Source organism: Martes martes, assembly GCF_963455335.1.
Source record: "Martes martes genome assembly, chromosome: 9".
Classification (NCBI taxonomy): Eukaryota; Metazoa; Chordata; class Mammalia; order Carnivora; family Mustelidae; genus Martes; species Martes martes.
Window position 1 is genome coordinate 64,334,153 of NC_137896.1, and position 11,423 is coordinate 64,345,575.

Genomic DNA, 11,423 nt, shown 5'->3' on the forward strand with positions numbered 1-11,423 from the left:
CTCCGCAGGCCCCGGCGCTGAATCCCTGTTTACTGCAGCCTGGGCGGGGAGGGGGGCGGAGAAACGGGCCCAGGCTCCTCCGGGCGAGACTGCCGCGGCTGCCGCCCGCGTGGCCACTCCCGCCCCCACCCCCACTGCGTCTCCACGTGCAGTCGGGACGGAGCCACCACCCACCGGACGCAGGCCCTGAGCCCCCGCCACCCACCCCCCGGCCAGAGCACTCTTTGCGAGCCAGCCGGCCGCGCGAATGGTTGCAATATTCTCGCATTTTGCAATTCCCGCGCCGGGTCTAGAACCGAGAGTGGGAGATTAAAGCTCCGCAATTTCGTCTAGCAGGATCGGGCGGGGACAGACACGTCCAGGGCTGCAGAACCCTGGCCACGTTCAATGTGCAGGGGATTTCCAACACTGCAGCCCCAGAGAAGAGGAGCCTTATCTTCCCGCCGCCACCCAGCAGCACCCATCAAGGACCAGCTCTCCACGCCGCCGCAGGCGCTCCGGCAGCCTGCCCCGCCTCGAGGCCTCCCGCCCCCTCCTCCGGAGGAAAAAAAATTGGCGGCGGCCAATGGGAGGCCACGAAGGTGGTTGACGTCCGCGAGCCGGCGGGCGGCGTTGCCTGGAGACCCCGGCGGGGTCAGCGTTCTGTCCCCTCCCCCGACACGCCCGTCCGGCGCTGCCGCGCTCCCCGGCCCTATATAGGGCGTGCGCTCGCAGGCCGCCGAGTTCCAGCAGTCTGCGAGCTGTCGCCGGCTCCGCGCAGGGGGGGGGGGTGCGGGCCGGGCACCCCCGGGGCGCGGAGGAGCGCTCTTTGCTTCTCTGTCCTCTTTCCCCCCACTCCGCACTCCCGGGCACCCTCAAACCAGGCCGCGCTGCTTCCCTTTCCCTCTTGTCTCGTCTCCCGGCAAACTTTCGGTCCCTCCCCCGCCGGTCACCCGTTATTCGTCGTGGCTCGAGCCCGGCCTTGCCGCCCCGAGGGCTCCTCCGGACCTCCCTGCCTGCAACTCCGACCATTACAGGATCCAGAAACATGTCGACCACACTTCTGTCCGCCTTCTACGATATCGACTTCTTGTGCAAGGTACGCGAGGGAGCAAGGAGGGAGGAAGGCGGGAAGGCAGGAAGCCCCTCGAGTTTTCAGACTTTGCCTCTGCCTTCCGCCTTTGGGGCACCCCTCCCCACCTTGACTTTGGGGTCGGGAAAAGTCCTGGAGTTCGCTGTGGTGTGTGCTCGTGCCTTGTGGGCGGGGAGAAGGAGCTGGGAGGGAGGGCGGGCAGGAGGGAGTCGCTGTCGCTGTTTAGTTTCTCCGGAGCCGACCGCGGCCACGCTGCCCGGGGCTTCCCGGACCGGCTTTGCGCCGCCCAAACTGGCGGCCCACGGGCTGAGGATCACATGTCGAAACCGAGCGCGGCCTGGGGTGGGAGTCGGCTCCTCCCAATGCAAAGTTGATTCTTTACGCGCGTGTACGGGTGGAGGGTGGGGGCCGGATCGAAATCTGCAGAAAGGAAGAAGAATCAGAAGGCTGAAGTTCTGCAGCTCGCCCCAACTCTTCCTTTCCATATTTCATCCCGTCCTCGCCCCCCTCCTTTTGGCAGACGGAGAAATCCCTGGCCAACCTCAATCTGAACATGCTGGACAAGAAGGCTGTGGGGACGCCCGTGGCCGCCGCCCCTAGCTCGGGCTTCACGCCGGGCTTTCTCCGACGGCACTCAGCCAGCAACCTGCACGCCCTCGCCCACCCCGCGCCTAGCCCGGGCAGCTGCTCGCCCAAGTTCCCGGGCGCGGCTAACGGCAGCAGCTGTGGCAGCGGGGCGGCGGGCGGCCCGGCCTCCTACGGCACCCTCAAGGAGCCGTCAGGGGGCGGAGGCACGGCCCTGCTGAACAAGGAGAACAAATTTCGGGACCGCTCGTTCAGCGAGAACGGCGAGCGCAGCCAGCACCTCTTGCACTTGCAGCAGCAGCAGCAGCAGAAGGGGGGCGGTGGCTCCCAGATCAACTCGACGCGCTACAAGACTGAGCTGTGCCGGCCCTTCGAGGAGAGCGGCACGTGCAAGTACGGCGAGAAGTGCCAGTTCGCACACGGCTTCCACGAGCTACGCAGCCTGACCCGGCACCCCAAGTACAAGACCGAGCTGTGTCGCACCTTCCACACTATCGGCTTCTGCCCCTATGGGCCACGCTGCCACTTCATCCACAACGCAGACGAGCGGCGGCCCGCGCCGTCGGGGGGCGCCTCTGGGGACTTGCGCGCCTTCAGCGCTCGGGACGCGCTACACCTGGGCTTCCCCCGGGAGCCGCGGCCCAAGCTGCATCACAGCCTCAGCTTCTCGGGCTTCCCGTCGGGCCACCACCAGCCCCCCGGGGGCCTCGAGTCGCCGCTGCTGCTCGACAGCCCCACGTCGCGCACGCCGCCGCCGCCACCCTCTTGCTCCTCGGCCTCGTCCTGCTCCTCTTCCGCTTCGTCCTGCTCGTCCGCCTCCGCAGCCTCCACGCCCTCGGGCGCTCCGACGTGCTGCGCCTCCGCTGCGGCCGCGGCCGCGGCGGCACTGCTGTACGGCACAGGGGGCGCCGAGGACCTGCTGGCGCCCGGTGCCCCGTGCGCGGCCTGCTCGTCTGCCTCGTGCGCCAACAACGCCTTTGCGTTCGGCCCGGAGCTGAGCAGCCTCATCACGCCGCTTGCCATCCAGACCCACAATTTCGCCGCGGTGGCCGCCGCCTACTATCGCAGCCAGCAGCAGCAGCAGCAGCAGCAGCAGCAGGGCCTGGTGCCCCCCGCGCAGCCCCCGGCGCCGCCCAGCGCGCCCCTCCCTGCCAGTGCCACCGCGCCGCCCTCGCCGCCCTTCAGCTTCCAGCTGCCGCGCCGCCTGTCCGATTCGCCCGTCTTCGACGCGCCCCCTAGCACCCCGGACTCGCTGTCGGACCGTGACAGCTACTTGAGTGGCTCACTGAGCTCGGGCAGTCTCAGCGGCTCCGAGTCCCCCAGCCTCGACCCTGGCCGCCGCCTGCCCATCTTCAGCCGCCTGTCCATCTCTGACGATTGAGGCAAGAGGGCGCCAACGAGGAGGAGGAGGAAGGGGGGAAGGCTGTTCTAGGGGTTGTTGGAGGGCGCCCCTGCCACCTGGAGCCCTGTTACGGGCAGGGAGGGGCGCGGGAGTTGGGGGTGACAGGCCATGAGCAGAGACTGCGGGCCGCACCGAGCACTTGGACTCGAACTTGTGTGCTGGGAGGGGCCCCACCCCTCCCCTTTCGGTTTCCTCTTTTTGTTTTTTGTTTTTATTATTTTTATTATTATTATGAAGTTTCCTTCTTGTTGAGCAAAAAAAAAAAAAAAAGCCAACGAACTTTTGTATTGATGAACAAAATACTCACAACAGGGCAGTTGTGATGCGAACAGAACAAAAAACCAAACACTTAAAACTTTTTTAGGTCTCCTAGGAGTTTGGGACTTTAGGGGAAAAAAAAAATCAACCCAGCACCAGCAGCTACCAACCACCATTCCGTATCTTCACTTGAAAAGCATTAGTTACAGTCCAGATGTGGGAACTCTTATGTGAGAGAAGTTCTTAATTGTCGTTTGTCTTCAGACCAGTGTAAACAAACAGCCAGCCACCACCTTGCTAAACCTCTAAGCTTCTGGAATCCAATATTCTACCAGGAATATGCCTTGATTGTAGTCCTCTGCTCCATAGGTTTTTGTTTGACACAGAGTTATGTCTGGAAAAAAAAAACGTGCATTCCAAAGTTTCCTACTGGTTACTGGTTTTGTTGCCACCACTTAGTGGATGTTTAATTTTAGAACCATTTTGTCTGCTCTTTCTGGAAGCCTTGGGCAGAGCTTAGTTCCTAATCGTTTGGGGGAATAACTGCTGAATTTTTAGCTGTTTTGAGTTGATTCGCACCACTGCACCACAACTCAATATGAAAAAACTATTTAACTTATTTATTATCTTGTGAAAAGTATACATTGAAATTTTTGTTCATACTGTATTTATCAAGTATGATGAAAAGCAATAGATATATATTCTTTTATTATGTTAAATTATGATTGCCATTATTAATCGGCAAAATGTGGAGTGTATGTTCTTTTCACAGTAATATATGCCTTTTGTAACTTCACTTGGTTATTTTATTGTAAATGAGTAAAAAATCTTAATTTAAGAGATTGTATGTAATATTTATTTCATTAATTTCTTTCCTTGTTTACGTAAATTTTGAAAGATTGCATGATTTCTTTACAGAAATCTATCCTGATGCTGTGGAAGTAGTTTGAGGAATATCTTATGAGTTTTCTTAGAATGTATAATGGTTGTAGCCCATCCAACTTTAAAGAAAAAAGTTGACCACATACTTTGCAAGCAGGCTTAAATGTGGCATGCTTTTTGTCATTCCAGCTTTTTAAATTAGCAAGAAGAAAAATTTTGGTTTTTGTTTATCCCACCAATTCTACTGTGACATACTCTGCATTTAAAGACATGTAGCAATAATGGGGTGGGGGGGGTTAAGTCTCACAGTGCCTTTGGAAAGGGCCAGAACTTGCCTTAAATCTTCCTCAACCAAATAAGTATTTTTCTATCAGTGCTTGAGAGAATTTGAATGTAGGATGGGTTCAACTGCACAAAAGGAGAAGATATTTACCACTTTCTTATATAGATCTAAAGTGAAGAGGCCACCTCTTAGTGCTAAGAATGGTATGTAGTACATGAATATGCCTTGTTTTCATTACAGAAAATTCCAAAACTTGTACTTTTTTTTTTTTTTTTTTTGCGTGTGTAGAAAGGCAGGAATGCTTTCCTGGACAGTGGATGAATGAGCAGTAGCTTTAGTTTGTACGTAGGTACAGTTGGAGCACTATGTATGTATGTACTCGGGACTACTTTGACAGAAGTAGGTTTTTGAATGTAACAAGATAAGTCAACTTGAGTTGTAATATATTCTGGGGAATCAGTTCACTACAAATTGTGACTGTAAACATTGTACTGTAAATGTTTTTGTAGTTTTCCCCCAATAAAATTTTTGGGAAAAAGCAAATGTGTAAGAGGAATTTCTTTTTTTTTTTTTTTTTTTTTTTTTTTTTTAAAAACATCTAGCGTTTTCACTCACTGTCACCTTGTCAGGCAATGCCGAGCTCTCAGAGGGGTGGGGGGGACTAAGATCTGGGGAGCTGGCACAGTCAGGGTTCAGAAGGGCCTGCCCCTATGTATTTTAGAGCAAGTTCTTTAGCCGAAAGAAATTAATTATTTGGACTGTCAAGGGCGTTAGTTAGCTGTTCCCCTTGGTAATAAGATGCATCCCCGTGTTGGCTGACTGGCTGGTGGCAGGCCCTGGCTGAAGGCCTGGAGGGGTGTGGCCCGCCTGTGAGTCACCAAGTGGGTCACGTGTTTGCGGTGGCAGCTGAAGTTCCGATTTTTTTTTTCTGCTGGGACGCCGGGGAACGGTCCGGCTAGGGGTGGGGAAGGCAGGAGGGTATCGCCAGCCCCGGGCCTGCAGGCCTCTAGAATGCTCCACTGCAAAAGAGGCCCAGCCTTTTTCGAGCTGGAGAAGGAAGAGTTTGGCCTGGACTTTGGGAAGCCTGGTTGTGTGTCCTTGTCTGGAGAGGAAGGAAAAGGGAGGAAGATGAAACAGGTCAATCTTACATCTGGGCTATCTGGGTAATGTTTGTTTATGCGGACAGCTTCCTCTGGGAGTGAGCGCACTCGGTATTTATGCAGGAGGATTAGTGCCTGCTTCGGGCGACTGTTAAGTGGCCAGAAAGCAAATGCAACCCAGGCCTCCCGAAGAAGGAAGAAAAAAAGAAACGGCACCAATTTGTCTGCCGATTCGCACACAAATGAACAAAACCTTGGTATGGTTTGGGGTTTTTGTTTTTGCTTTTTTTTTCCTACCATCACTTTCAAGACTTCAAAATCAGGTTCATAAATCAATTTATGTTTTTCCCTTCTCCCATCCTCCCCCCACCCCCCACCACCCCCAGTTCAGACACTTTTTTCCAAAGTAGGTAAAAGATTTAGCAATAGTTTGTTTTCTTATCTACAACAGCTGGCCCCTATCAACCACTGCTTGCGCCTCACTGCCGGGTCTTCTGCATCTCCCAGCTGAGTCTCGCGGGTAGGGGGTTGGGGTGGGGTCTGGAGCCCGCCGGGCCTCGGGCCTCAGGCAGCTGTTTCACGTTAGCGATGATTGCGCTGGTGTTAACCAGAGCGTTTTGGTGCTTGGCTGCCAAAGGCGATGGGGAACAGTTTCAAAGTTCTCCCAGATGCGGGGCCCCTGGCTAAGGGCCTGGGCCATGGGGGAGGGGAAGCCTGGAGCCCAGGAGGGCTTCCTGGGCCTCTCCACCATAAAGAATGTGCAGTGGGGAGGAAAAGTCTGAAATGCGGTGCTATTTAGGCCAAGCTGCATTTCAAAGGCCTTGTTTCCACCTCATTCCAAAACTTATTTTTCTAAACAAGTACTTTTGATCAGCTGGAATGTCAGACTTGTTGGGGTAAGCCACATTCATTTTTTAAAAATTGGTTTGTTTGAAAGCCCAAGTGCTAGGATCTGATGTTTTGTGTTTGAGACCCAGTGGAGCATGGCAAGCTGGGGGGGAATCATTCAGAAATTTCCTCTTGCTGCAGATCAATGGAGGGTATATATAGGTCATTGTCTTTCTGCAGCGGCTGGAATGAGCAGCACACAAAACTCTTCTGCTATTGCTCGATCACCCAGAGGAAAGTCTTCTTGTAAGGGAAGGGGACTAGAAGTAAAAATTGCAAGCAAGTAAGGACAAGGCGGGATTCCTGTCACGGGCTAGGCAGCAGAACTGAAGCTTACTGGGTCCAAGTCTGTGTCACACTCAAGATAAAATTCTTTCGCAGCCAGTTGTGAAAATGAGCCCAGGATGGGAGGGAGTTGAGCATGTATTTTTTTTTTTTAAGATTTTGTTTATGTATTTGAGTGATGAGAGAGAGAGCACAAGCAGGAGTCGGGGGAAGGGGCAATGGGAGAAGGAGACACCCCGCTGAGCAGGGAGCCCAATGCAGGGCTCGATCCCAGGACCCCTGGATCATGACCTGAGCTGAAGGCAGATGCTTAACCCACTGAGCCATCCAGGGGTCCTGAGAATGTCTTAATAGTGGGGATGCCTGGGTGGCTCAGTGGGTTAAGCATTTGCCTTCAGCTCGGATCATGATCCAGGGGTCCTGGGATCGAGCCCTGCGTTGGGCTCCCTACTCAGCGGGGAGTCTCCTTCTCCCTCTACCCTTTCCCCCTGCTCATGATCTCTCTGTCTCAGTCTGTCAAATAAATAAATTCTTTTAAAAAAAAGAATGTCTCAGTAGTGGCTTTGCCACTGGCTGCTTGAAAACAAAGATATTTTTTTAAGTAGCCCAATTAGTATGTGCCACCTTCTAGATTATTTCAGAGAAGGGATGCATACGTGGACATACTTGCCGCTCCTCACTCTGTCCGAATCTACTGCTAAGTATACAAAGGGAAAAACAATGACAACACACACACACACACACACACACACACACACACACACAATGACTGAAAAAGCCAAAGCCCAGCACCTGCGGGTGGGAAGAAACTGGGGGCAGCAGGGGTTGCGAGCCCCCCACCATGGCTCAGGAGCCTGGATGAAAGGTCCAGGCTCGGGAGGGCCCAGAGAAGGAAGGACAGACAGGCACAGCTCTTGGCCCCAGGTCTGTCCCAGCAAGAGGATGCTGGGTATTAAAATCTGCTTGGTGTCCAAGAACCACCCCCCACCCGACCCCAGGCTGGACTTGTTCGAGGAGGAAACCCTAGAGAGCATTTGAACAGGGAGGGAACCATCCCCAGGCACTTGCTGTCCCCCAGTTTTGCTGATGGTGATGAGCAGAGGAGAGGTGACTAGCCAAGTCCTTGGCCTGGTGACTTGGGGCAGCCAAGGGGGCCCCGGGAGGCTGAGCCACAGCCAGGGTCCCCTTCTGTCAGAGGACCAGAGCCACCCTCCATTGTTGTTACCCCATTTCATTGTTTGGTTTTTGTCGTGCACACTGGAGGTTGTGCTGAGCTGTGACCGTCCAGAACAGTTCCAGTTCCCTGGGGTTAGCAAGGCCCAGGAGGAAGGGAGGAAAAGAGGGAGGGGCCACGGAGGGGGCCCAGGAGGAGCCCTGCGGGCAGGAGCTGGGTGAGGGGCCCCCCCGCTGCAGGAAGCCCTCAGCCCCTCCAGGGCTCCCCACCCCCCCACTACTCCCCTCCCCGCAACCCCCCACTCCACCTAGGTGGGTTCTCCAACCCCTTCTGATCATGTTGCTAAACCTGGAAAGCACATGAATGTGTCTGTGTCTAAGGTTGTGTCTGTGTGTGGAGAGAGGTTTGGGGGTCCATATGGAGGTAGGGTATGTGTGCATGTATCTGTGTCCTTGCATGGCTAGCTAGGTGTGCACATGTTCGAGGGGATCATTCTGTATGCAGGTGTTCGGGGGTCTGTGTTTGTGTGCTCTTGCCACCGGGAGTACTGGCTAGAGGGGCTGCTATGTGTGTGGCATATGTATGTCCATAGAGTCTGTGAGTGTGGCTATGGGTTTAGGTGTGTTTGTTGCTGTGTGTGTATGTGTGGTGTGTGTGTGTGTGTGTGTGTGTGTGTGTGTGTGTGTGTGTGTGTGTATGTGTAGGTGGATGTGTTTGTAGGTGGGGGGGATACGGGTATGTCTTGCTGGGTGTGTCTTGCTGTGTGTAGGTAAGTTCAAGGGTCTGTATGGGTAGAGGTCTGGGTTTGGTGTGTCTGCTGCTGTATGTGTGTGTAGGCGTGTGTGGGTGTGTTTTTGTGTGTGGATATGTGGGGAGTATGTGTCGATGTGGGTGTGTCTGTTGCTGTGTGTATGTGTAGGTATGTGTGGGGGGTGTGTTTGTGTGTGTGCATGTGTGTAGGTACGTTCAAGGGTCTGTATGGGTAGAGGTCTGGGTTTGGTGTGTCTGTTGCTGTGGTTATGTGGGGGTGGGGGGGCGTGTGTGTGTGTGTGTGTGTGTGAGTTTGTGTGTGGGGGTGTGGAGGGTTATGTGGGGGTAGAGGGGTGTCCGTTGCTCTTTGTGTAGATATGTGTGTTTGTGCGTGTGCATGTGTGTGTAGGTACGTTCAAGGGTCTGTGTATGGGTAGAGGTCTGGGTTTGGTGTGTCTGCTGCTCTGTGTGTGTGTGTGTGTGGGTGTGGGTGTGGGTATGTGTGGCTGTGGGTGTGTCTGTTGCTGTGGGTGAGTGTGTCTGTGAGCTGTTGCTGTGTGGGTAGGTATGTGGCTCTGTGGGGTGTGAGGAAGGTTCCGTGGGTGTTGCTGTATGTTTGGGTCTGGACAGGCATGTGTGGGGTTGAGGGTGTTAACAACACCTACAGAGGAAAAGCAGCCCTTTTTAGCAGACCTCTTTCAAGTTAAAAACTGCTTTCAAAACCCGGAAATGGTGGCCAGGCTGTCATCTGTTTCCTGTGGGGTGGTGGGCGGAACAGGGCTGAGCTGGGAGGGTGGCAGACAGGCCTCCAAGTCGGCAGGGACCCCAGACCCACCTTACTGCATGGCACACCTGCCAAGGACAGGCCGCCTGAGCCTCACTGCGGGGACATATTTAGAAACCATTCATTCTCTAGTTGGAGGGGGAGGGGACCCCTTTATTTTCCTCGGTACAGAAATAGCTCTCATCAGATAGGAGTTCTGGAGCCCTCTGTGGTGAGAGGCAGCTCTGAAATAGAAGGAAAGATATTAAGGATTTTAGACAGACAAGAAAACTCCTGAGCTCGCTGAAACCGAGTTTAAAATATTTCTCTAAAAATAAGCTTTGTTTTCCTTGTGGATTCCTCTGGCAATCCGGCCCTCGTGTCAGGGTGCTTAGCTGGCCTGCGAAGCCAGGCGGAATTTTTTTAAAAAAGCAAGTGTTTCCCAGCCGTGGCCTTGGAAAGTTCTCTGTTTTCCATTTATTAAACTCCTAGTTTCCGGCTAATTAAAATTATTTTTAAATAAAACTCCGTAGCCCAGCAATATTTGATGAGACACATAATTCCCAGTGACCCTTCTTCAAGAGGCCGGGCTAAGCAGTGGGATCGCCTGGGACCCCTCCCCCGGGTCAGTTTTATGGGGGAGAGGGGTGCCTGGAAATGCAGGTCCAGTGCCTTATATTACCAAATCCCAGCACCCTCACGGGGACAGGTGAGAGGCTGCTCCCAAGGCTGTCTCTGAGCCCTGCACCCCCCAAGAAGAAGGCGTGGGGTCATCGGGAAGCTGTTTATCTGCCTGCAACACGGAGCACAGGAGGGGCACACCGCCTGGGGTGGGGGGGACACTGGGTTGATGGCTGTGGCAAGTGGTCCTGCGCTACCAGGTGGCCTCTTCCTGGCCTGACTGCTGGTGAAGTTTCCGGTCCAGTTCAGGCCAGAGTGCCAGGACTTTACTGGGCACCTACAGGGTCCCCAGACTCCCAAGGCAGCATGTTATGAAGCTGAAACCCGGGACACCAGTGAGCAGGACGCTCGTGTCACCAAGGACCAGACCGGGTGGGATTCAGACTTGCTGGCAAGTCTGTCCCCTCGCTGCCCTGAGATCCAGTCCAGACGTCAGAGGGCTGGGGCACTGGGGCTGCTGACTGAGACCCTTCAACCGTCCCACAGGTGGATTGTCTAGTAAGTGCCTATACTGGGGTAATGGAGGTGGGCTGACCGATGTCGTCTCCCACCTTCGTGGAGTGTCCCCACCTTTCAGGTTCGTTCCTGAAGCAGCACGAACCAGCTTTCATTCCTTCGAAGAACAGGATAACATTTTATATGGATAAACCTCTTTTAGGTTCTCCCCTCATCAGTTGATAGACATTTGAGTGGTTCCGGCTTCTTGGGTCTTGTTAAATAATGCTGCCACCGTCACCTGTGTCCAAGTTTGTGTGTGTGTGTGTGTGCATGTTTGCAGTTCTTTGCGTTATATACCTAGAAGTAGAATTGCCAGATCATACAGTTACTCTATGTTTAACTTTTTGAGGAACTGTCGTACTATTTTCCAAAGTATACATTGGTTTTCTGAACTGGTTTTTTTTTTTTTTTAAAGATTTTATTTATCAGATAGAGATCACAAGTAGGCAGACAGGCAGGCAGAGAGAGAGAGAGAGGAAGGGAAGCAGGCTCGCTGCTGAGCAGAGAGCCCGATGTGGGGCTCGATCCCAGGACCCTGAGATCATGACCTGAGCCGAAGGCAGAGGCTTTAACCCACTGAGCCACCCAGGCGCCCCTGTTGTTTTTTTTTTAAGATTTTTTTTTTAAAGATTTATATTTATTTACTAGAGAGAGAGAGAGAAAATGCAAGCTCAAGCAGGAGTGGAGGGGAGGGGCAAAAGCAGAGGGAGAAGCAGACTCCCTGAGCAAGGAGCCTGACTTGGGGCTCCATCCCAGGACCCTGAGATCATGACCTGAGCCAAAGGTTGACACCTAACCGACT

At 53.8% G+C, this 11,423-nt stretch overlaps 1 protein-coding gene across 2 annotated transcripts; it reads left to right on the forward strand.

Moving 5' to 3' along the window:
- Positions 1 to 726: 726 nt before the first annotated feature.
- ZFP36L2 (ZFP36 ring finger protein like 2) lies at positions 727 to 5,009 on the forward strand. 2 transcript variants are annotated; one of them, XM_080813292.1, is made up of 3 exons: positions 727 to 1,078; positions 1,593 to 2,783; positions 3,141 to 5,009. In XM_080813292.1, the coding sequence occupies exons 1-3, from the start codon at positions 1,028 to 1,030 to the stop codon at positions 3,159 to 3,161; spliced, it is 1,263 nt and encodes a 420-aa protein (XP_080669418.1). In that variant the 5' UTR covers positions 727 to 1,027; the 3' UTR covers positions 3,162 to 5,009. The 2 variants fall into 2 exon arrangements, with proteins under 2 accessions (XP_080669418.1, XP_080669417.1); XM_080813291.1 differs by having other exon boundaries at positions 1,593 to 3,173.
- Positions 5,010 to 11,423: the final 6,414 nt, after the last annotated feature.

Coding starts and splice junctions, on each gene's coding strand:
- ZFP36L2 (XM_080813291.1), top strand. CDS start 1,028: ATGTCGACCACACTTCTGTCCGCCTTCTACGATATCGACTTCTTGTGC. Junction 1,079..1,592: donor ATATCGACTTCTTGTGCAAG/GTACGCGAGGGA, acceptor TCCTTTTGGCAG/ACGGAGAAATCCCTGGCCAA.